Source organism: Chlamydomonas reinhardtii, chromosome 3 (genome assembly GCF_000002595.2).
Source record: "Chlamydomonas reinhardtii strain CC-503 cw92 mt+ chromosome 3, whole genome shotgun sequence".
Taxonomy (NCBI): domain Eukaryota; kingdom Viridiplantae; phylum Chlorophyta; class Chlorophyceae; order Chlamydomonadales; family Chlamydomonadaceae; genus Chlamydomonas; species Chlamydomonas reinhardtii.
Window position 1 is genome coordinate 7,255,822 of NC_057006.1, and position 19,194 is coordinate 7,275,015.

Genomic DNA, 19,194 nt, shown 5'->3' on the forward strand with positions numbered 1-19,194 from the left:
GTAATGGAACCCATCGACCCATTCCCGACTGCAAAACATGTCCGCATGAGGCATCGGGACAAGAATATCAGTGCGTGACTGTGCATATGGTCTCGTAGGGGTGCGGTATTGGGGGTGGGGTTGGTTGTGGGGATGGCAAAGGGTGAGGAGGGTGAACGACCGAACGGAACACCGCACGCGTGTCCTGCGACTCTTTGATGCATCCACCTTGTCATACCCCAGCCCCGAAACTGCTCTGGTCTCCAGGCACTCACTAACACGCATTCGAGAAGTGGACACGAATCAGAGGGGCGAAAAGGCATGGGAAAGCGATTTGCCCCTTTATTGACTTGGGTACGTTGTTGAACTCCTACGCCTTTGGCGGATCCATTGCTCACGACAAGTAGTATAGCTTTAGTTGCTCGCTGCAGGCGGCCTATTCCTGCTAACCACAGGACGGAGAGCCGGCAAGCGGCGAATTGTCATTCCGACACCAACGAGCTTTTTCGCCTTGCCTAGCGGATCTCCCGGTCCAATTACCATCCCGGCATAGATATGAGAGCGCTCTCGGCACCCCCAAGTGCATCCGGGCGAATCTGCGAGCCGCACCGGAAAATGCAGGCGATTCTTCCGCAAGCCGGGGCTCGCCTGCACCTTGCAGCTGGCAGCCGACGCTGCCCAGTCAGCTGCTCTGTCGCCGCTGTCGATGCGCCAGAACGGACGCAGCCGGCACCGATGGCCCACTTGCAGCACTCCTCCCTGCTACACGGCCTCGGCAGCGTGGGCGACGTCAGCGCCTCGCACCTGCCCTGGCTGCTGCGCCTCGCGCACGTGCGGGCCAGGATCTCTGGAGGAGACTCACAAGAAGCCCTGCAGGTTTGTATGCCTTGCTCGCAGGCCACAACCGTGAGGGCCACAGGGCCGCCACTAGCGGGACGCGAGCGCCTCCGCAACACCAACTACTGACGCCCATCCACCACCACATCCAGCACCCTCGTTGTCCCCCTGCACGCTCACGACCACCCTCCTCTCCTCCACCCCTCCCTGCAGCCCTAACCACGTCGAACGGTTCAACCCTTTCAAACCAAGAACCTCCTCTTACCCCCTTGTCCCGACTACCCTTTCCCCCGCAGGCCTCCTCCCGCGGCCTGTCCGCCTGGTCTGCAGCGCTGGCCCGCGGTCTTCTTCCGGACGACTCCACGCTGATGCAGCTGGTGGCGGAGGGCGATGACGTGGCCACCAGCTGCCCGCCCGGGGCCGACCCGCTGCAAGCCATGTCCTGGCCATCGGAGCCGCTGAGGACCATGATCATCCGCGCCATGGCCAAGCTAGGCGTGGGCAGGTGTGTGTGCCTGTGCGCCTGTGCCAAGGGGGAAGGGCTGAAGAGAGGCAGAGGCAAGCGCGTACGCAAGATAGTATCAGAGGTGTCAGGATGGTTTGCAGTTCTGGACTCCAAGTTCGTGCGGCCCTGAAACTAACACATCATGTTGCATGCATGACCGCTGCCGTCAGGCTGTGCAAGAAGTATCCATCGGTTCGTGACGCGCTGCTGAAGAGCCTGCTGGAGACGGTGGTTAAATATGAGAAGATGCTGGCGGGAATCGAGGTGGGTCTGGAAGTGTGGTGGGGTGGGCGGCAGTGAAGGTAGGCGCAGTCGGGTTGGTGTGGGTAAAGGAGGAAGGGCTCCTGGCATTGGGAAGGCAGGAGGGAGCACGGAAGTGCGCGCAGGGGCCCACATCCTCTTTCCTCTGGCCTCCTATAGGAGGAGGCGGAGGAGCGCGAGAAGGACCTGAACGGCAACTACTTCAAGACAGCGGCGGAGCTGAAGGTGGGGCTGGGGGTCATGCAGCTGGGTGGACGTAGCGGCGCGCGTGGCGTGTTGCGTGCGAGCAGGTTGTGGTGTTAATTTGCTTGCACCCCTGAGCATGTACCCGACGGAGCACCCGTCAGCGCCTCGATCGCTGCTGCGGTTTGCTATGCTGATGCGCACTTGCACGTGTCGATCTTGCTCGGATCGCATTCACGGAAACATTCCCCATCAAACAGGCTGAGGAGGACGCCAAGCGCGCTGCCAACCGTGGCAACCACACGGTACGTCGCACTGAGTTTTTGCTGCACATGTCTCACGGGCGGATGCGGATACCCAGGCTAAGGCTGTATCTATCAAAAGAACCCAGAGCCCCTCCCAGATCACAGCCTTGCGCTCGGCCACATCGTAACCTCCCGCCACCCTTACCTCACACAAACCCTTTCATCCTCACCCTTGCGCCCCCCCCCATATTCATATTTAATACACACCATCCCATGGATGGCTACCCCCCCCCCCCCCCACACACACACACAACAACAACAACAACAACAACCACAACACACAGGGCGACAAGCACAACGCGCCGGTGCCCAGCTACCAGTCGCCCGCCGAGGTGGCGGCGGCGCGGCTGCAGGCCAGCATCAAGGCGGCCATGGCGGCGGGCGCCAGCGGCGAGAAGGCCACCGCCTTCGCGTTGGTGAAGGAGCTGTACGGCACGTGGCAGGGGCCGGTGGAGACGCTGGGGCGGGCGGGGCGGGCGTTTGAGGGGCTGGAGGCACTGCTGGGTGGAGACGACTTCGACCTGCAGGTGAGGCAGCGGGACGATGGGGTACCGTGCCGTTTTAGGGCTGCAGCCCACGCTTGGCAACTGTGGCCTGTGGGGTGTCAGGGGTGCTTGGGGCTTCCGTACAATGCGGCGCAAAGACTCATACGTGTGGTGGCCTCGTGTACATCTTGCAATCAACCCAGTTGTCACGCCACCTTGCATCGTGCCTTTTGACCTTCAATACAGGGCTCAATCTGGAAGCGCGCGGGCTGGTCTCAGCTGGACGAGCTGCGGCGCAAGCTGGAGGTGCGTGGGCCCGCACCTGGAGGGTAATGGAGGGGCAGTGGCAAGGCGCGGTGGGCACATACGGAGCAGCCAGCCATCAGACGGAAGCAAGTCTGGCCAGCGCCCCATACCCATTTAAGCCACCGCCACCCACGGCCCAGCCCATTCCCCGAACCGCCACCTATCCCACCGCCCACCCCACCACACGCCGCCCTCTCAGGAGCTCAAGGAGCTGAGGGACCTGGTCCGCAGCCTGGGCCGCGGCGGCGGCTGGGGACCCCTGCGCCGGGCGCCCGTGCAGGTGCGCATGCTTTAACAGTGTTGGAGGCCACATGATGCTTCGGGCCGTGCATGTTTTGGGTCTTATCAATCCGCAGCGGTCCATTGGCACCGAATAGCTCCTGTGCGTGCCCATCCACTCGCCTGTGAGCCACCAACGCTCAATTCCACCACCCCGCTTCCCCGCACCCACCCACTCCCCCTCCCCAACTACACAGCATCACTCCCCGGGCCCCCCCTCTTTGGGTCTTGGGTTTGGATTGGAATAAGCTACCCCCTCCCTCGTGCTGTCTACTACACTTCTCTGTACCAATCCTTGCACACACACACACACACACACACACACACACACACGCTCTTTTCCCTTGTGCTCTTTACCGCGCGCAGTTCCTGGACCTGAATGCGCGGCCGGGCCTGCTGCGCACCGTGCTGGAGGCGCAGGAGACCCGGGGGCTGACCCGCAGCGACGACATCTCCCGGCTGCTGCCCGCGGAGGCAGCCCTGCTGGCGCGCGGCCGCGTGGTGCGTGGCGGGCCTCCATTCCCCTGGCAGCCCGGGATTCGGGGAATACAGCTTTCGGCCACGTCTCGTCAGGAGGCCTCAGAATTGTGTGCGCAGCGCACGAGTTATGCCGCTGCGCCTTGTGCCACCACATGTGTGTATTAAACATTTGCGGCTGTTTTCGCGCTGTGGCACTCTCCGCCATCTCTCCCCAGGTGCGTCAGGCCAAGTTGCTGTTCTACGCCAAGATGGCGGAGAAGGCGCTGCAGACCTACGAGCGGGACGGCTGGGGCGAGTACCCCACACAGGTGGGTCGTGGGGCGTGAGCAGGGCGGGCCGCAAAGGGGTCAAGCCACAGTACGCTGGCCCGGGATGAAAGTCGGAGAGGGTTCTACATAAGCAGGCTGAATGAGGCATACGATGCCAGCTGCGTTTACCCGCAATGGGCAAACTGAGCAATGCTGAACTCTTTGCCGCACTTGTGCAGATTGAGCCGGAGCGGCGCGAGATCCGGCCCACCGCCGACCGCGGCCCCATCCTGCTGTGTGTGGACACGTCGGGGTCCATGAGGGGGGCGCGAGAGACCGTGGCCAAGGTGGGCGGGGGCGAGAGGGGCGGGGGCGGTTTGCCTTAGAAGGCGTCAACTGGTGCGACTGGTCGTGGATTCACGGTTTCGCAGGAACCCTAGGAGCTGTGCCTTGGAGCTCCACGGGCCCATTCGCATGCTCATCATACCCATGCACATGCACGCGCGCGTACAGGCGCTGGCGCTGGAGTGCATGCGCGCGGCGCGGCAGCAGGAGCGCGGCTGCTTCGTGTTTGCGTTCAGTGGACCGGCCGAGGTGCGCGAGATCGAGCTCAACATGGACGCCGCCTCAGTCAACAACCTGCTGGAGTTCCTGGAGAAGGTGGGTTGCACAGAGAAGTAAAGCACGAAGAGGTGGATAAAATGGGACTGGGGCTGGGGTTGGTGCAAGGGCAGGGGCGCTTGGGACGGAGTGATGTGGGTTCGTGGCTCCACACCATAGGAAGCTTGAAAGAGGTGTGGGGATGCGGCAGCGGGCACTCCCAGACGCTGACTGATTTGATAGCACGAAGAGGACCCAGAAGGCCTGGTGTGCCGGGCCCACGGCAACTGTTGACAACATTTGCTTGGTCCTCTGCCGCTCTCCCCCCCCCTACCACCACCACCAGGGTGGGGCTGGCGGGCCTTGGTTCACTCGGTTGGTTTGCTTTGGGTTCTGGAATGAACTATTCCCTCCCCCACCACCACCCCCGCCCCCAGATGTTCAATGGCGGGTCCGACTTCAACGAGCCGGTGAAGCGCTGCCTGGACCGCCTGACAGACGCCAAGTGGGCCAACAGCGACATCCTGCTGGTGTCGGGTGAGGCAGGGGGCACAGGGCACGGGGGCACATGGCACGGGGGCAGGGAGTCAAATCGCGCAGCTTGATACGGACCTGGCGTGGCGCAGGGAATGCGCAAGTAGGCGCCGCAACATTCGAACGCCCGCAGCCTGCAGCGCAAAGGCATCCTACAAGTCACACATGCGCACCGGTTACGCCAGCATGCACCTCTTTCCCGTTCGCCCAACCGCGCCCCCTAACCCCACTCCAAACCCCCAGACGGCGAGCTGCGGCAGCCCGCCCCCGCCATCATGCGCAAGCTGGCCGGCGCCAAGGAGGCGCTGGGGCTGCGCGTGCACGGCCTGGTGGTGGGCAGCCCGGAGAAGAAGCGCGCCGACCCGGCCGTGCTGCGCGCGCTGTGCACCAACTACCTGCCCAGTGGCAAGGTGGAGGTGCTGGTGCACACCTTTGAGAGCTGGGCGTCGGTGCAGGTGCGGCCGGGTTGATCGGAATGGGGGTGGGGGCGGTGGAAAGGGGGTTTGCGCACGTGTCAGTTGTTGCGCAAAAGTGGTGTCCCAAAAGCTTTGGACGCGGGAATGCCTGTCTGCTGTCCCTTTGTTGCTCATCCAGGCACTGCCCTGCCTTGCCTTGCCTTATACCCGTGATGTAATCCCCCTCCACACAGGCCGAGGCAGCCTTTGCTCTGGACTGGGACGACGTGGCGGGCAACAGCCGCCGCCGCCTGGCCAACCTGGCGCACGAGAAGGAGCGAATGGAGGAGGTGCGCGCGGGGGAGTGGCGGGGCCGTTTCTGTTTTGGGGCGTGTGCATGCGGCGTGAGAGCAAGGATAGGAGTAGGAGGGGTGACAGGGGGAGGACGAGGGTTAGGAGGAAATAAAGGGGTATTCCCGAAGCAGGGCCAGGCCTGCTACGTCTGTAAGCACGCACCATGTGCCCCACATATGTCCCCCTCTCATTCTTTTGGTTCTAAATGGTGCTGATACCCCGCCCCCTGCCCGACACAGAGCCGGCGCAAGAAACGCGAGTCCAAGCAGGAGCTGTCTCGCACCGGCGTGCTGCCGGCGCCCAAGAAATTCTGAGCAGGGCAGACCTGATGATGAGGCACGAACGAGAGGCAGTGCCGTGGGTGTGGCGGGATGGAAGCGAGGTGCAGCAGCGCGGCGCAAACTTGTTGCGGGCGCGATGAGCTGGAATCAGTTATGAGTCGCGTTGGCGGCTTTGCACAATCAATGATGCTTTGTTGTGAGTGGGTATGCTTTGTTGTGAGTAATGTACCGTGTTTGTGGGTGCCATGGAGACAGTCATGGCACCACGACGTATTTGCATCATCTGGAGCAGGGAGTCTTGTACGTCTCGGCGGGAACACCATTGTACTGCGAATGCAAGCCCGCGCACAGCTGCGGCGGCCTCAGATTGAGGCTGCGCCAGCGTCAGGCGGCTGTGGCATTGGCCTCGGCGTACTGACATGTGAGACAAATATATAAAGATAGCGGAGTAAGACTTTGGGTCTGTGTAGGCAACCGCATTCAGGGCTTGCCTCACATGTGCTAGCTTGGCAAAGTGTAAAACGTTACTGGTGGCCCATCGTACCGATACATACTGAACAATCACGCGGTTGCAACACACGGCAAAGTTTCCCAATGCGGCCCAATCGCACGTGCCACTTGTCTATGTGTGAAACTGCGCGGGATGATTCTAAGGCACATCGCCTTCCATTCGCTCTGGCGCACCAGGTTGCGTCCTTAGGCTTCACATGCGCAGGCATTCCAATGATACTTATCGTCGTATCGATCAAAACCAGCATTTCAGAGTTAATCAACTACCAACGAGAAGTCGAGAACCCCCGTGTAGGGGTGTCGTCCTAACGGATGCGTGGGGACATGCCAACAAGTCCACACGCCCCGCACCAACCGGCGGCACCCCTGGCACCGCCCTAGTGCATGCCCATCATGTTGTGATGGTGGCCCCTGCGTCAGGTTGGCACACACACCAAATACGGCGAATTCAAGAGACCAGAAAGATACGAATGCTGCACGCATGCACCAGCGTTCTTCCGTCATTTGGTAATGCCGCTTTCGTTCCGCCAGTCAGCCACGTGCGCCAGGCCTCCGGCCCTGCCACTGGAGTGCATGCAAAGCCCCTTCCGCCGCCTGACACACACGACGCTGTAACCCCCGAACCCAATCCAACCCCCCCCCCCCGCCCCCATACGCGTTCAAAGCCGCCTTGCCGCGGCACAGCGCCCGGCTGCAATCATGGAAGGCCTGCTTGGGCAGTTTGCAGCCCATTCACCCGTAACGCGCACTCATGGAGGGCGCCAGAATGATGGCCAGGATGGCGTACACGATGGAGGCGATGCAGCTGGCCAGAGCCGCCTGACGCACGGCGCGGCCGGGCAGGCAGCAGGGCAGCAGCACCGAGATGAGCCAGAAGATGGGGAAGAAGAAGCCTGTGCGGCGCGATGCAATGCGCAATGTGGCGTGGTTAAAGGGAGGTGTGGTGAGGTGGAGTTGAGTCAGGAGCCGTGTTGGCGGGGCTGGACGGCTAACGTAGTGAAGGCATGGAAGCAGGAGGCGGCCTTACTTCCGTGCATTCAAGCGCACAGGCCCAACATGGCAAGCAGTTGACTTGACCCAAGCACGCGCAACAAGCTACCCACCCAGAAGGAAGCAGACCCAGGCGCAGCACACAAAGCGGGAGTCGCGCGTGTGGTCATCCGGGCCCCACATGGGGTGCGCGTAGACGAAGGACGCACGGTCACCCAGCACGGGCGGCATGGCAGGGACGCCCCACACCGGCGGATGCGGCCCAGGCTGCTGCTGTCCGGGGTATAGCGGCTGTGGCTGCTGCTGGTAGCCATATGCACCATCACCGCTGGGGGCGGCGCCACTGGTGCCTGCTGCGGGCACCTGCGGGTAGCTGCCGGGTCCGGCTGGGTACCCGCCGGCTGCTGCAGCCGTCCCCGTGGTGGGGTAGCCGCCGGGGTACTGCGGCTGGCTGGCTGCGGTCTGGCCGCCAGACTCCACATCCTGCGGCATAAAAGCAGTGCGTTGATGTGTGGGAGAGCGGGTGAGGCAGCAGGGCGGGTTGACGTGCAGGCGACCCGGCGGGAAGGGGCCAAGGGCGACAGGACCCGTGGGACTTTCCCTCCACACGCAGAGACAACGCCACTAGCTAACCCTCGCAGGAAATCTTTGCTGGCCCTGGCCACCTTTGCTGGTGGTATGCATGCACAATTCCCTGCAGCTGCACCTTGCCTTTGGGTAGCCGGGTGGTGGCGGGGGCTTGTTGTTGTCCGTCATTTTGTGTGCGCGTCAGTTGGGAGCTCTGAGCAAGGCTGGCGCAGTGCGTGGGTTATTGACGCGGTCGCAGAAGCGACACAGCGAGCAGCATGCCGTCATGCTTCGGGGGAGCCCATGCGATGCGCAGCCTTGTAAAAGCACTTATTTGCAGGCAGTTGTCACCGTCAAGCAAACCATGATGATGGCTGCACCCGCCGCACCGAACGATTCAGTCACGACAGAGCAAAGAATCCCCGCCGCGCCCACCGACGACACCGGCAACAGCCTCGCAGACTCGGTCGCGCAGGTCATGCAACAGCAACAGCAAGCAGATCGCTTACAAGGCATGCTGCCGAGCAGGCGTGAGGCGGGACCGGAGCGCAGCCCGCACGGCGGGGACGGCGACGCGCGCAGCGGCACGATCGCGACCGGCACAGCCACGACAGGTGGAGAAAATGATGCAATGCAGCCGGTCCGGGGCACTCCAGTGGAGGCCACATCGGGGAAGCTTGCCGCGTCTCGTGAAGCTGCGTCTGCGCCTGCTGCGAGAGACCCGGGCCAGACCCAGTTGGCACACGTGCAGGAGGGGGCTGGGGGCGCCGTGGCCGGCAGTAGCAGCGCCGGCGCTGGTGGCAGCAGCATGCAGGCTGGCAACAGCGACGGGGCCGACAGTAGCAGCCGTAGCGGCACCGCGGACCCAGCAGCCCCGGCGTGCCCCCCTGCCGCCTCCGGCAGCCCCAGCAGCAGCACAGCTGCGCGGCTGCCGTCGCCACGCCACGGAGTCGCAGCCGCGATCTATGGGTCTCGCAGTGCCAACCTCGTGTCGCCCAGCCGCAGCCCCTGGAGTGGCGGCGCGTTCCCAGGCTTTGGATCTGGATCCAGCGGCCTTCTGGCGGCTGTGAATCAGATGGATCCCGCCGGATCCGGACCGCTGTCCTTCATAGATGTTATGGAGTCGTTCGGCGTGGCGGCTGCGGAGGCTGCAGCGGAGCTGGAGGCAGCTGAGGCGGCGGAAGGCAAAGTGGCGGGGCCGGAGGGCACTGCAGCAGGTAGCGGTGCTCGTGGCGGGGGCGTAGCCGTTGCGGCTGACGGCGGCAGAGCGGCGGCAGCCAAGGACTCTGCGGCTGCAGACGGAGGCAGCAGCTGCGGCAACGGCGAGCGAGGCAGCGGCAGTAGCAGTAGCAGCGGTACCGCCAGTCGCGGCAGTAGTAGCATCGCTACGGAGGCGTACGGTCAGGGATGCGGGTCGAGGCCTGGCAGCGCCGGAGGCACCCGCCCTCTGCAACGCCCCGCACAGGCGGATGGCATGGCAGCGGTGGTTGGTGCTTCCGGCGGCGCCGAGCCTGGTGGCGCCGCGTCTGACGGCGCCGACTTTGGGTCTGAGTCTGGGGCCGAGTCGGAGGATGTGGTGGAGTTCCTGGACGCCACAGACGGTAAGCGGTTGGATGGGTGGACGGGCTGTCCGGTACCAGGACCACGTTAAGGTACCTGCGCTGTGAGCTCCCAGCTTAGGTCTGTCTGGGAGCGGTGTGGCGGGGCAGGCGGGAGGGGGCGGGGCTTGGCGGCAGCACTCAGCTGTCTAGGCTGCCGGGGGGGGGAGAAGATTTGGCCCAGCCCAGCCTCTAGTGGCCCACCCGCCGCGCTTGCCCGTCCCGGACCCTGCCCCTGCACTTCCCCGCACGCACTTCCGCCCCCTGACACGCATTTTGTTTCCCCGGACCCACACAATCAAACGCGCGCCGCAGGCGGCCCTGGTCTGGTGATGGCTGAGGCGGTGCTGGACATGCACGAGGTGTTCCACGAGCTGCCGGAGCAGCTGGCGGCACTGCAGGTGGGGCTGGGGGAGGCGGGGCAGGGGGAGGCGGGGGGAGGCGGGGGGAGGCGGGGCAGGGGGATTCCCGACCCGAGCGTATAGGTTCCAGTCCCGGGGGTAAGGCAGGGGGAGGCACGGGGTTGCGACAGGGGGAGGCGGAGGGAGGCAGGGGGGTGGCGACCGGGGAGAGGCAGTGGTTTAGCTGTCACCAAACCCCCAACGTCCCGAGGCAGTGGGGGGAGTAGCGGCCGTCGCGGCAGTGGAGGCAGTGGGGGCGGTGGGCAGGTGTGCTGGGAGTGGTGCACGCATGAGAGGGTATGCTCGGGAATGGCCTGACTGGGCATGCACGTGACTGCACGGCCTGCGTGCGCACGTGTACTGAGGCGAGCAGTGCAGACAGGTCCACAGCTGTCAGGCCGCCCGCACCCCGTGCTGACCGCTGCCCACTGTCCGCCCACCTTGCAGGAGGAGCGGCGTGAGGCGGTGGTCACACCGCAGAAGCGTCGCCGCGTGAGTGAAGGCGAAAGCGCAGAAGACCTGGGGCTTCTCAGGCGCATGCACCAGCATTTCACGCACACACGCACACACACACGCACACACACACACACACACACACACACGCCAGAAACACAGCCCATTCGTGGGCTCCTTGCTTTATCCTGTGTACTCCCCAGCTTCCTCGCTATCGCCTGCCTCCTGTGTAGTGGGGCGTCTCCTGTAACAACATGCCGCTGCCTCATTCCCCGCCCTCCTTCACCACGCAACCCCTCTGCCCCTCCCCCCCCTCACACACACACATACGCACACGCACGCGCAGCTGGTGGCCCGGCTGAGCGGTCTGCGGCTGTTCCGGCGCGCACTGGGACCCCGGGGTCTGCTGCTGCGGGACAAGCTCACCTTCCTGCTGGGCGTGTCCATGATGTGGTGGGGGCGGGGGTGGGCGGGGGTAAGCGGCGGGTGCGGCGCGGTGCGGATGGGAACCGTGACGTGGCTGGTGGCTTTCCAATCCGGTGCCGGTATGCCGTGCCAACAGCTGCTACAGCTACCCACAATCGCATGCGCCACACGTTTGTGTTAGTACGTTACGGTGTTCACGCCGTCAACAACATTCCTACTGTTTAAGCTCACTAACTCACCGGCGTCACGCACACCCGGACCGCCGCCCCGCCCCGCCAGGACCTGTGCGTTCTGGCTGGGCCGCTCGCCCTCCTCCTTCTACCTGCTATACGGCGGGGTGGGGGCCGTGCTGATGGCGGCTCGCTGGGCTAGCTACATCAGCCGCAAGTGGCACTACTACCTGGTGAGAGGGGGGGGCGTGGGTGATGGCGTGGGGTGGTGGCGTCAGGGAGCGTAAGAATGCGACAGGCGACAAGACGGGACAGGCCGACCAGCAGGGTGCATTAGGTGTAAGGGTTGAGTGGAGAATGCGGTGCAACTGAGTACGGTATGCCTGCCATCACATGTTCCCACCTTTTCTCCGCCCTCATCCCCTCCCTCTCCCCCCAGTACGACTTCTGCTACTACGCAAACTTGCTTCTGGTGCTGCAGCTGTGGCTGCTGCCGCGCTGGGCGCCGCTGGCCAAGGTGGGCGCTGGGGCGGGGAGCGCGGGTGGGAAGGAGGGGCAGGAGAAGGGCCACAGCCTGCAGGGACAGCTGCGACAAGACCAAAGAGCGAGACGCATGGCTGAGGGATGGGGAGGAATGCTGAGAGCGCGCTCCGGGCTTGCCCATGCGCACGCTTCCTTACGCCCTGCCTGCAAGCCCTCTTGCGTGTTCGTATGTGTATGCACGATCAGGAAATCGACCTGCCCCATGCGAACACGTGCGATTGTGTGTGCGCGCACCCGCGCCCGCGCGCGCGCGTGTGTGTGTTAACAAACAACAAAACGAAGCCCGCCCAGCGCGCGCGCGCGTGTGTGTGTGTGTGTGTGTGTGTGTGTGTGTGTGTGTTCTGTCTGCTGTGTGAATGCCCCTCTGCCAGGTGACCTTCAGCTACAACACGGGCCCACTAGCCTGGTCCATCATCACTTTCCGCAACTCACTGGTGTTCCACGACCTAGATAAGGTGAGAGCGCAGGGGGGGGGCGGGAAGGGGCTGCGGGGCGTACGGAGTGTGTGTGTGTGGATGTTGTAGGGGGGGATAGCCGTCCATGGAGAACGTCGTGATCAAATCACAAGTTCAGAGGGGGCACCGGCGGCGTGCCCCAGCGATGAGTGGTTGGGGCGGCATGGGCTGGAGGCGTCGCCCTCGTGTGTGTGTTCACACGCTGGATGCATGGCACCTACCTCCGGACCTCCCCTGCACCGACAGTCCGACGCGCCCCCCACCAGGTGACCAGCTTGTTCCTGCACCTGGTGCCAGCCCTGGTGTCCTGGTCGCTGAGGTGAGCCCGGCCCACACACGTGCCTGTGCGCCTGCGGCGTGCGTGTTTTGACAACATGGGGAAAGGGAACAGCATAGATAAGGCAAGCGTGCGCGTGTTTGGCCTGTGTATGTGTGTGTTTTTAGCTTTAGCGACGCCCTCCGTGCGGCTGCAGGTGGTACGGCGACCCAGCCCGCTTCGGGCCGCCGCCGGAGGCGACGGAGCAGGAGCGGTGGGTCAGGCAACAATGCCGTCGGGCAAGCCCGCGCGTGCCGTACGTTTGGGACAGCACAACGAAGACGCAACGACCTCGCATGAACAGCATGGTTGTGTACATGGCTGCGTGCGCAAGTTTGTCTGGGGCACAGCGCTGCTGCGTCTCTCCCCAAGTCCGAGTCCCCTACCCGACATGCCAACCCTCCCCACCACCTCCTATCTTAATGTCTCCAGACATTAATTGGCCATTTTGGCCGTTTCCTAGACATTCCTCCCGGGGGCTAATGTCTGGGTTGAGACTTTGTTGGCCCGGGTTTGGGGCGGGTTTTGTCTCAATTCCTATGGAGAAGCCCCCAAACTGCCATGTGCCCAGACAAAAGACGGCGGCCACCCGGCCGGTTTTGTCTGGAGCTAGACATTACCCCCAAAACAAGATACGACCCCTGTGCCCGCCTCCGCCCTGTCCGCCCTGTCCGCCCTGTCCGCCCTGCCCGCCCTGTCCGCCCTGCCCGCCCTGTCCGCCCTGTCCGCAGCGAGCGCTGGCACCGCGCCGGCGGGCTGTCCAACGTGCTGCTACCCATGGCCAGCTATGTGGTGTGGGCGGTGGCCTACTACCTCAAGATATTCGTGTTCTCACGGTGCGTGCGGGTGTGTGTGTATGTGTGTGTGTGCAGGGAGACGGAACGCGCGTGTGCGTAACTTCTAAGGAGTCATGCAGAGCCGCAGCGGGAAGGATCCGCACGGTGGTGGCAAGTGGCACGCGTGTGTCCCTGTGCCCCTGCACACGTGACCGGACCGCGAGGGCAACGCACCTCAACCTCTTCTCCCGCCTGCGCCCCCCCGCTGCCTCCATCTCTTGCCCCCACCGCTACCTCACCCCCGCAGCGCCAAGATCCAGCAGCGCGGCTACCGGACCCTGTTCAACTACGTCACCAGCCAGAAGAAGGTGCGACCGTCCTAGGCAGCCCTGTGCGAGGCCGCGAGTGAAGGGGGCCGAGTCGTGCGCCCGGCTGAGGTTGCCCATGCTCGCCTTGATTGGTCCGAGGTTACAACCCTTGCCATTACTTCACCGCTGCGGGTGTTGGTGCCGCCGCGGCGAAGCTCAACGGTATTCATCCTGGTGGTGCTACTGCTGCCGCAACCTGCCCTCCTCGGCGCAGGGCACGTTCCACGCCATCGCCCGCCGCATCCCTCCGCCGCTGCAGCCGCCGGTGTACCTGTTCCTGCACCTGTGCTTCTGCATGACCACCTTCCTGGTGGCACTGGGCTGCTGGTACAGGTGGGGCGGCTGCCGGGGGGGAAGGGTGCTGGGCAAGGGCCTGCGCGCTCACCCGTGCCGTAAGCACCCTCGCCTGCCGACGGCACTCGGTATGTGATTGCAACAAACTTCCGCGCGCAGGCCACGCCCGCGCGGCCGCACAACTAATCAAACCCGCTGGCCCGACCCCAACCCCGACCTCCCGACAGTTTCTGGGCCCACACGGCGCTGCTGGCGGCGGTGGCCAGTGCGTCCATCTGGCACGGCGGCAGCTACTACTTCGAGGTGTTCGCACGCAAGTAAGACAGGAAGGCACGAGGGGGTGAGGCGAGGCACGGGGGGTCGGGGGCAGGGCAAGGGACGGGGGGGTGGAGGTAGGGCAAGGCACAGGGGCAGGTCAAGACATAGGACGGCGGGTGTCAGGCACTGAGGGTGCGCGTGTGTTGCGTGGCTGCATGCGCGGTAGCTTAGGGCGCGCAGGTGCGACCCGGCACCGGAACACGTTTGCAGCGGAGCTGCTCACTGTGTAAACCAGAATGCCAGCAGGATGTGGGAACGATGCTCGGCCACCTCCCCGGCTCCCAGCACTGCCGCGTGCTGCACTGAAATGGCCTGCCCCCGCAGGTACCACGAGCACCTGATGCCCAAGGCGGCGGCGGAGCCGGCGCCTGCGCACGTATCAGCGTCTGCAACCAAGAAGGACGCGTAAGGGCTGAGGCAAGGAGCGCTTCCATAGTTTCGTCAAATCTAAGCCGACGTGTAGCCTGTGAATGCGGAGGATAGGGACATGGGGAGGCCAAGCGACGAAGCGGACGGATGAGAAGCGCAGGCTAGGGAGATCTGGAGCTGCCGTTAGAGGCTGTGATGGAACATGGCAAGGGGCAGGAAAGCGTAGTCCCGATGTGTGTGGCTCCCACCCGTGCCCACATAAAGGCAGGTTAGAGGCTGTGTTGATGAGTTCGGGCACGAGGGCGCATGGAGTGTGCGTGGGGCCGCAGTAACCGCGTGCTGGCCCGTGTGTGTATCAAAGACCCCCATAGCCCGTGATGAAGTGAGGGTGGACGTGCGCGGCACGGTTCGGGTTCTGGAGATGTACAGAATCCCAAAACGTTTACATGAATACTCACAGCCAGGTCAATGCACCCATGCACCACCCGCGAACAGACGCCCCACGACATACAGAACAACCGTACACTTGCTAATCAACATTAGAGTTCATGCGTGCACATCCCTTCACGGGGTTCACCTGCATGATACTGCTTGACCGTCTATGTTTGGCCTGGCGCCACACAGCGACCATGCTCGCAGTCATGCCATTGATACTGCTCATGCGTGCACATCCCTTCACGGGGTTCACCTGCATGATACTGCTTGACCGTCTATGTTTGGCCTGGCGCCACACAGCGACCATGCTCGCAGTCATGCCATTGATACTGCTAACTTCATCCAGCCACCGTGACATGGATCGCGTCACACGACACACGGCCTGTGCCATCCTGCTTTCCTGGCCTGTTGACCGTGCATCCCTTACGGGCCCGTGTCAGGTCGGCTCCGGCTTGATGACCTCCGCGCCAGTGATAGAATGGGCTGCAGAACCCAAGCCGCACCTCCGCCGCCGCACCAGATTGTAATCATTTGGAAATGGTCACCCGTAATGCTTGATATGCGGCTCGTACGCCGCTACTACAGCGCTGCCACCAGTCAGTACTGCACACTCTACACGCCTCAAGGATGAGCCCACTACGTCAGTCCGATCCGCCAGCACCGCAAGTCGGCTGGCGGTTGTGTAAATCTTGAAACCCCCGGTTGTAGTCAGCTCCCCATGCCAGCCATGCATTTATGATGATAATCGGAGGGATGTCTGCCCCGGATAGCTCGGTAAACAGGGTGAACCTAAACACACACACACACACATTCACGGCAGGCACACGTGTTCACTAGGTAGCATTAGGCATGTGCACACTGCAAACCCATCTTGCCATTCTTTCCATTGAACGGCTTGAGCGCACATGCACCAGGTGATGCCCATCAGGTCCATCCCGATCCTTCAATCGCCACCCAGCCAAATGCTTGGACACATTCATTTCGATACCGTCACGGCATGCAGAACTGGCACGGAACAATCAGCCAAAGCGCCAATTGCGGTGTACAGCTTGCACAAGTCTCTTTCGCTCCCACTCCATCTACGGGATGACGCGCGTAAACCCTGACCAGGGTATCGATATAGCAGTGAGAGGGGTGCGGCCGCGCTCCGGCGTGATTGCATGCCGCTCAAAATCTCGGATCCATCAGACCAGAACATCTCGCGTCCATGTGCACGAGGAAAAAACGCACGAGAAAGGCATCAGACAAAGCTTGTCAACAATAACCCTGCAGCGAGAACTACTACTGGAACATGGGCACACGTACTACTGGAACACGCGCATTATGGGAACGCGCACACACTCGAGCACCCGGACATGCACACTTTGAACTGCACGAAGCAATACAAGAGGCAAACAAGGTTCCATTCTCAGTCTAGTAGTCTTAAATGCCAGCACCCAGCATGTGGGTGCAGTCGTTGTCCGCCCAGGTGCCGGTGATAGGGCTGGAGCTGGCATCGTCCTGGTCCTCGAAGTCCGAGTCGCACGACGACGCCTCTGCAGCGCCGCCATCGTCGTCCATCTTGGCCAGCAGAGCTGCCGAGTCTTCAGTCATCGCATCATCTTCGTCGACGGAGTCGCACTCCTCGCTCTCCGTGTCGAACATCAGGTGCTGCTGCTGCTGCTGCCGTTGGGCGGCCGCAGCGGCCAGCAGGTAGCTCTGCATGGGACTGCCGAAAGGCAGGGCAGCAGCAGCGGGACACGAGGACGGGCCCGCCGACATGCCGCCACTGCAGTTGGCCGCCGTGTTGCCGGCGGACGAGGACGCGGGCAGCTTGGGCAGGGGGATGTCCAGCGTGGTCGCTGCCAGGAGCAGGGTCACCTTGTAGGGGTCGGCATCCGACGGCGGGCGGCGGTCCGTGAAGTAGCCGCCCTGCTGCAGGAAGGTTAGGCTGGGCACTACGACGGAGGCGTTGGCCGAGCCGACCGCGTGCGTAAACGTGGAGGCCTCCGGCGAGGACAGCCGGTCCAGCCTGCCGTCGTTGTAGGCCACCTGGTGCTGAACGTGCGTAGCCTGCAGCCGCACGAGCTGCTGTTCTATCGCGTTCAAGCCGTGTGGCGCCTGCCGCGTCGACGCCGTACTGTATTTGAAGTGGCAGCCCAGCGGCCGTTCCGACGGCATTGAGTCGGGTTCCCACGACACCGATGCGCTGTGCTGCTCTGCGACCCGCTGTAGCAGGTATCTGCTGGTCCAGAGGTCATCGCCGAGGTCCACCCCCGGCGACGGCCCGATCTTGTACGAGTGCAGACCGTCAAGCGAGTGCACGTCCGCGCCCGTCACCCTCACGCCCGCAAAGAGGCAACAGCGCAGGTGCGAGTCCGCAAGCTGTCTCGACGCCTTCTGCCTCGCTGCGCTCGCTTCTTGGGCCGTCTGCTCACATGCGTCCGGGCTGGGCCAAGGGATGCCGGCGACCGCCGCCGCAGCGGCGGCGGCAGCGGCGTGCGACTGCTTGCCGCCGTGGTGGCTGCTGTTCTTGCCGATCCCGCCGCGCGCTGAGCCACTGGACACGTAGCTGCTGCGGCGCGAGCCGCTGTGGCAGCTGCTGGCGCGCGAGGTCGAAGGGCGCCGAGGTCCCAGCGGAACCTTCGTGGGGTACGCCGGGTGGATGATGGCGTACTCCTGCTCCACCGCAAACACGGGCTCCTGCTGCTCGGCAACGCGCAGGACGTTCTCGCACGCAACGCGGCTGTTGGTCTCGCTGGGCTGCAGCACGGTCGAGGGAGCCGCACCAGCCTCCGCGACAACCTGCATTACGGACAGCGGCGGTAGCGACGGCAAGGTCAGACGAGCGCAGGTTACGTCAAACAAAGCGCTGGTAGTATCAACTGCGAAAGGCGGTGGCTGGGGCTTCGCGAAATCCTGAAGCAAAATTTTCGTCGGGCTGCGACGCGATACAATTCGCACCCTCGTCGCGAGCGGTGTGAAAGCACCGCGCCCAGGGGCAACGCAAACAGAAACGCATATAAACCTCCGATCGAATGCCGCGTGCGTCCCGTGTTCAGGGTCATGTGACACCGCGCTTTCCCGTGCCGCGAAAGCGAACGCCCGGCTGGCACCCAGAGAAAGAACCCTGGCCCTGCCCCCGGTCGCCGCCTAGCCCGCAATTGGCTAGCTGCTTCGCAACCAGGCCAGAGCCGCGCAAGGAACCGGGGTTGCACAGTTGCGCTGCGACGGCTCGCACCTGGGCGACGATGAATGTGTCGCAGAGGACCAGAATGTGGTCGCCGCCGCGGAAGGGGTCCCGGAAGATCTTGCGGGGCTTGAGGAAAAGCTCATGGTTCGGCTCGGCGAGCTGGCCGTCTGGGTTGCTCTCCACAATCATGATAGGGGCCTCCTCGGCACAAGACGGCTTGGCGTCCAGCACCTTAGTCTTGCTGCGCAGCTGGCCGGTCCCACCCATCAGCCAGATGTACTCGGCCATAACCTGCGAACCGCGGCCAGCACGCGCAGTTTGTCAAGGCCTGGCTAAACAACCTGACCAATGCGCCAGGGATTAGCCGACCGCCCAGGACGCGCGCACCTGGGCCGTCACCTCCGGCGCGCGCAGATACGCCGGCAGAGTGCATGCTTCCGTGGTGCTGTGGTGGGAGGAGTCGTCCGCGGGCGGCGGGGGGGCTATGCCCAGTCCAAGCGCGGTGGCGAGGTCCATACTGATTGATCAAGGCTTGAAGTTGTGCGTTGCTACTTGGCTAGAACTGTATGTTGCTGTAACAGGTAGTGTGTGTAGCCAGCAAGGTTGGCCGAGTCCTGCAGTCATGGCTTCCCAGCATGGGCTTCCATCCGCCAATGGTGGCCGCTTATAGTCTTTCTTGGCGAACATTGCAACGCTTGATGGTAACTTATAACCTCGAGCTTCTGCCAGGGCCAACCTAAGCGCGCGAGCAGCGCTGGCGCGACTTGTAAGCGCGTTTCGGCTTTCTACAGCTGCAAAGTCAGACTAGTGTACATCACTTTGCGCATATCACTTGCATTCGATATAACTGGCTGTTGAGCTTGCTAAAGCCGTAACCCGGACTGTGAAATGTGGCGACGGGACATTCGGCCACATTATCCAGCGTTTCACTGTGTACTAGTTAATCCTGCCTGGCTCTCGCCACCGTTGCGTACGGGACCTCCATGGCTGGTCGGTTTCGG

The 19,194-nt window shown here is 63.3% G+C and overlaps 4 protein-coding genes across 5 annotated transcripts; 2 read left to right on the top strand and 2 right to left on the bottom strand.

The window, feature by feature from the left end:
• Positions 1 to 252: 252 nt before the first annotated feature.
• CHLRE_03g207400v5 (uncharacterized protein) lies at positions 253 to 6,694 on the top strand. The gene is made up of 16 exons (XM_043061532.1): positions 253 to 855; positions 1,113 to 1,321; positions 1,492 to 1,585; positions 1,742 to 1,807; positions 2,026 to 2,070; positions 2,355 to 2,597; positions 2,802 to 2,861; positions 3,061 to 3,141; positions 3,507 to 3,641; positions 3,836 to 3,928; positions 4,108 to 4,215; positions 4,382 to 4,528; positions 4,906 to 5,005; positions 5,246 to 5,457; positions 5,652 to 5,747; positions 5,991 to 6,694. Exons 1-16 carry the CDS (start codon positions 595 to 597, stop codon positions 6,063 to 6,065), a joined length of 2,025 nt encoding a protein of 674 aa, XP_042926448.1. The 5' UTR covers positions 253 to 594; the 3' UTR covers positions 6,066 to 6,694.
• A 62-nt stretch (positions 6,695 to 6,756) lies between these two features.
• Positions 6,757 to 8,382, bottom strand: CHLRE_03g207350v5 (uncharacterized protein). Of its 2 annotated transcripts, none has more exons than XM_043061527.1 (3): positions 8,244 to 8,382; positions 7,646 to 8,015; positions 6,757 to 7,435 (listed from the first exon to the last, which is right to left on the bottom strand). In XM_043061527.1, the coding sequence occupies exons 1-3, from the start codon at positions 8,286 to 8,288 to the stop codon at positions 7,275 to 7,277; spliced, it is 576 nt and encodes a 191-aa protein (XP_042926449.1). In that variant the 5' UTR covers positions 8,289 to 8,382; the 3' UTR covers positions 6,757 to 7,274. The 2 variants fall into 2 exon arrangements, with proteins under 2 accessions (XP_042926449.1, XP_042926450.1); XM_043061528.1 differs by having other exon boundaries at positions 6,997 to 7,435.
• Positions 8,383 to 8,542: 160 nt separating this feature from the next.
• Positions 8,543 to 15,014, top strand: CHLRE_03g207351v5 (uncharacterized protein). Its single transcript, XM_043061529.1, has 14 exons — positions 8,543 to 9,700; positions 10,013 to 10,098; positions 10,546 to 10,590; positions 10,898 to 11,004; positions 11,257 to 11,380; positions 11,587 to 11,664; positions 12,062 to 12,145; positions 12,412 to 12,464; positions 12,619 to 12,675; positions 13,193 to 13,297; positions 13,545 to 13,605; positions 13,820 to 13,938; positions 14,127 to 14,216; positions 14,542 to 15,014. The coding sequence occupies exons 1-14, from the start codon at positions 8,614 to 8,616 to the stop codon at positions 14,624 to 14,626; spliced, it is 2,181 nt and encodes a 726-aa protein (XP_042926451.1). The 5' UTR covers positions 8,543 to 8,613; the 3' UTR covers positions 14,627 to 15,014.
• Positions 15,015 to 15,016: 2 nt separating this feature from the next.
• On the bottom strand, positions 15,017 to 19,062 carry CHLRE_03g207250v5 (uncharacterized protein). Its single transcript, XM_001693265.2, has 3 exons — positions 18,581 to 19,062; positions 18,242 to 18,484; positions 15,017 to 17,805 (listed from the first exon to the last, which is right to left on the bottom strand). The coding sequence occupies exons 1-3, from the start codon at positions 18,707 to 18,709 to the stop codon at positions 16,444 to 16,446; spliced, it is 1,734 nt and encodes a 577-aa protein (XP_001693317.1). The 5' UTR covers positions 18,710 to 19,062; the 3' UTR covers positions 15,017 to 16,443.
• Between the last annotated feature and the right edge of the window lie 132 nt (positions 19,063 to 19,194).

Coding starts and splice junctions, on each gene's coding strand:
- CHLRE_03g207351v5 (XM_043061529.1), top strand. CDS start 8,614: ATGCTGCCGAGCAGGCGTGAGGCGGGACCGGAGCGCAGCCCGCACGGC. Junction 9,701..10,012: donor GTTCCTGGACGCCACAGACG/GTAAGCGGTTGG, acceptor CGCGCGCCGCAG/GCGGCCCTGGTCTGGTGATG. Junction 10,099..10,545: donor AGCAGCTGGCGGCACTGCAG/GTGGGGCTGGGG, acceptor CCCACCTTGCAG/GAGGAGCGGCGTGAGGCGGT.
- CHLRE_03g207350v5 (XM_043061527.1), bottom strand. CDS start 8,288: ATGACGGACAACAACAAGCCCCCGCCACCACCCGGCTACCCAAAG. Junction 8,016..8,243: donor CACCACCCGGCTACCCAAAG/GCAAGGTGCAGC, acceptor TTTATGCCGCAG/GATGTGGAGTCTGGCGGCCA. Junction 7,436..7,645: donor CTGGGTCTGCTTCCTTCTGG/GTGGGTAGCTTG, acceptor CGCGCCGCACAG/GCTTCTTCTTCCCCATCTTC.
- CHLRE_03g207400v5 (XM_043061532.1), top strand. CDS start 595: ATGCAGGCGATTCTTCCGCAAGCCGGGGCTCGCCTGCACCTTGCAGCT. Junction 1,586..1,741: donor AGATGCTGGCGGGAATCGAG/GTGGGTCTGGAA, acceptor GGCCTCCTATAG/GAGGAGGCGGAGGAGCGCGA. Junction 2,598..2,801: donor GAGACGACTTCGACCTGCAG/GTGAGGCAGCGG, acceptor CCTTCAATACAG/GGCTCAATCTGGAAGCGCGC.
- CHLRE_03g207250v5 (XM_001693265.2), bottom strand. CDS start 18,709: ATGGACCTCGCCACCGCGCTTGGACTGGGCATAGCCCCCCCGCCGCCC. Junction 18,485..18,580: donor CGCCGGAGGTGACGGCCCAG/GTGCGCGCGTCC, acceptor CGCGGTTCGCAG/GTTATGGCCGAGTACATCTG. Junction 17,806..18,241: donor ACACATTCATCGTCGCCCAG/GTGCGAGCCGTC, acceptor TCCGTAATGCAG/GTTGTCGCGGAGGCTGGTGC.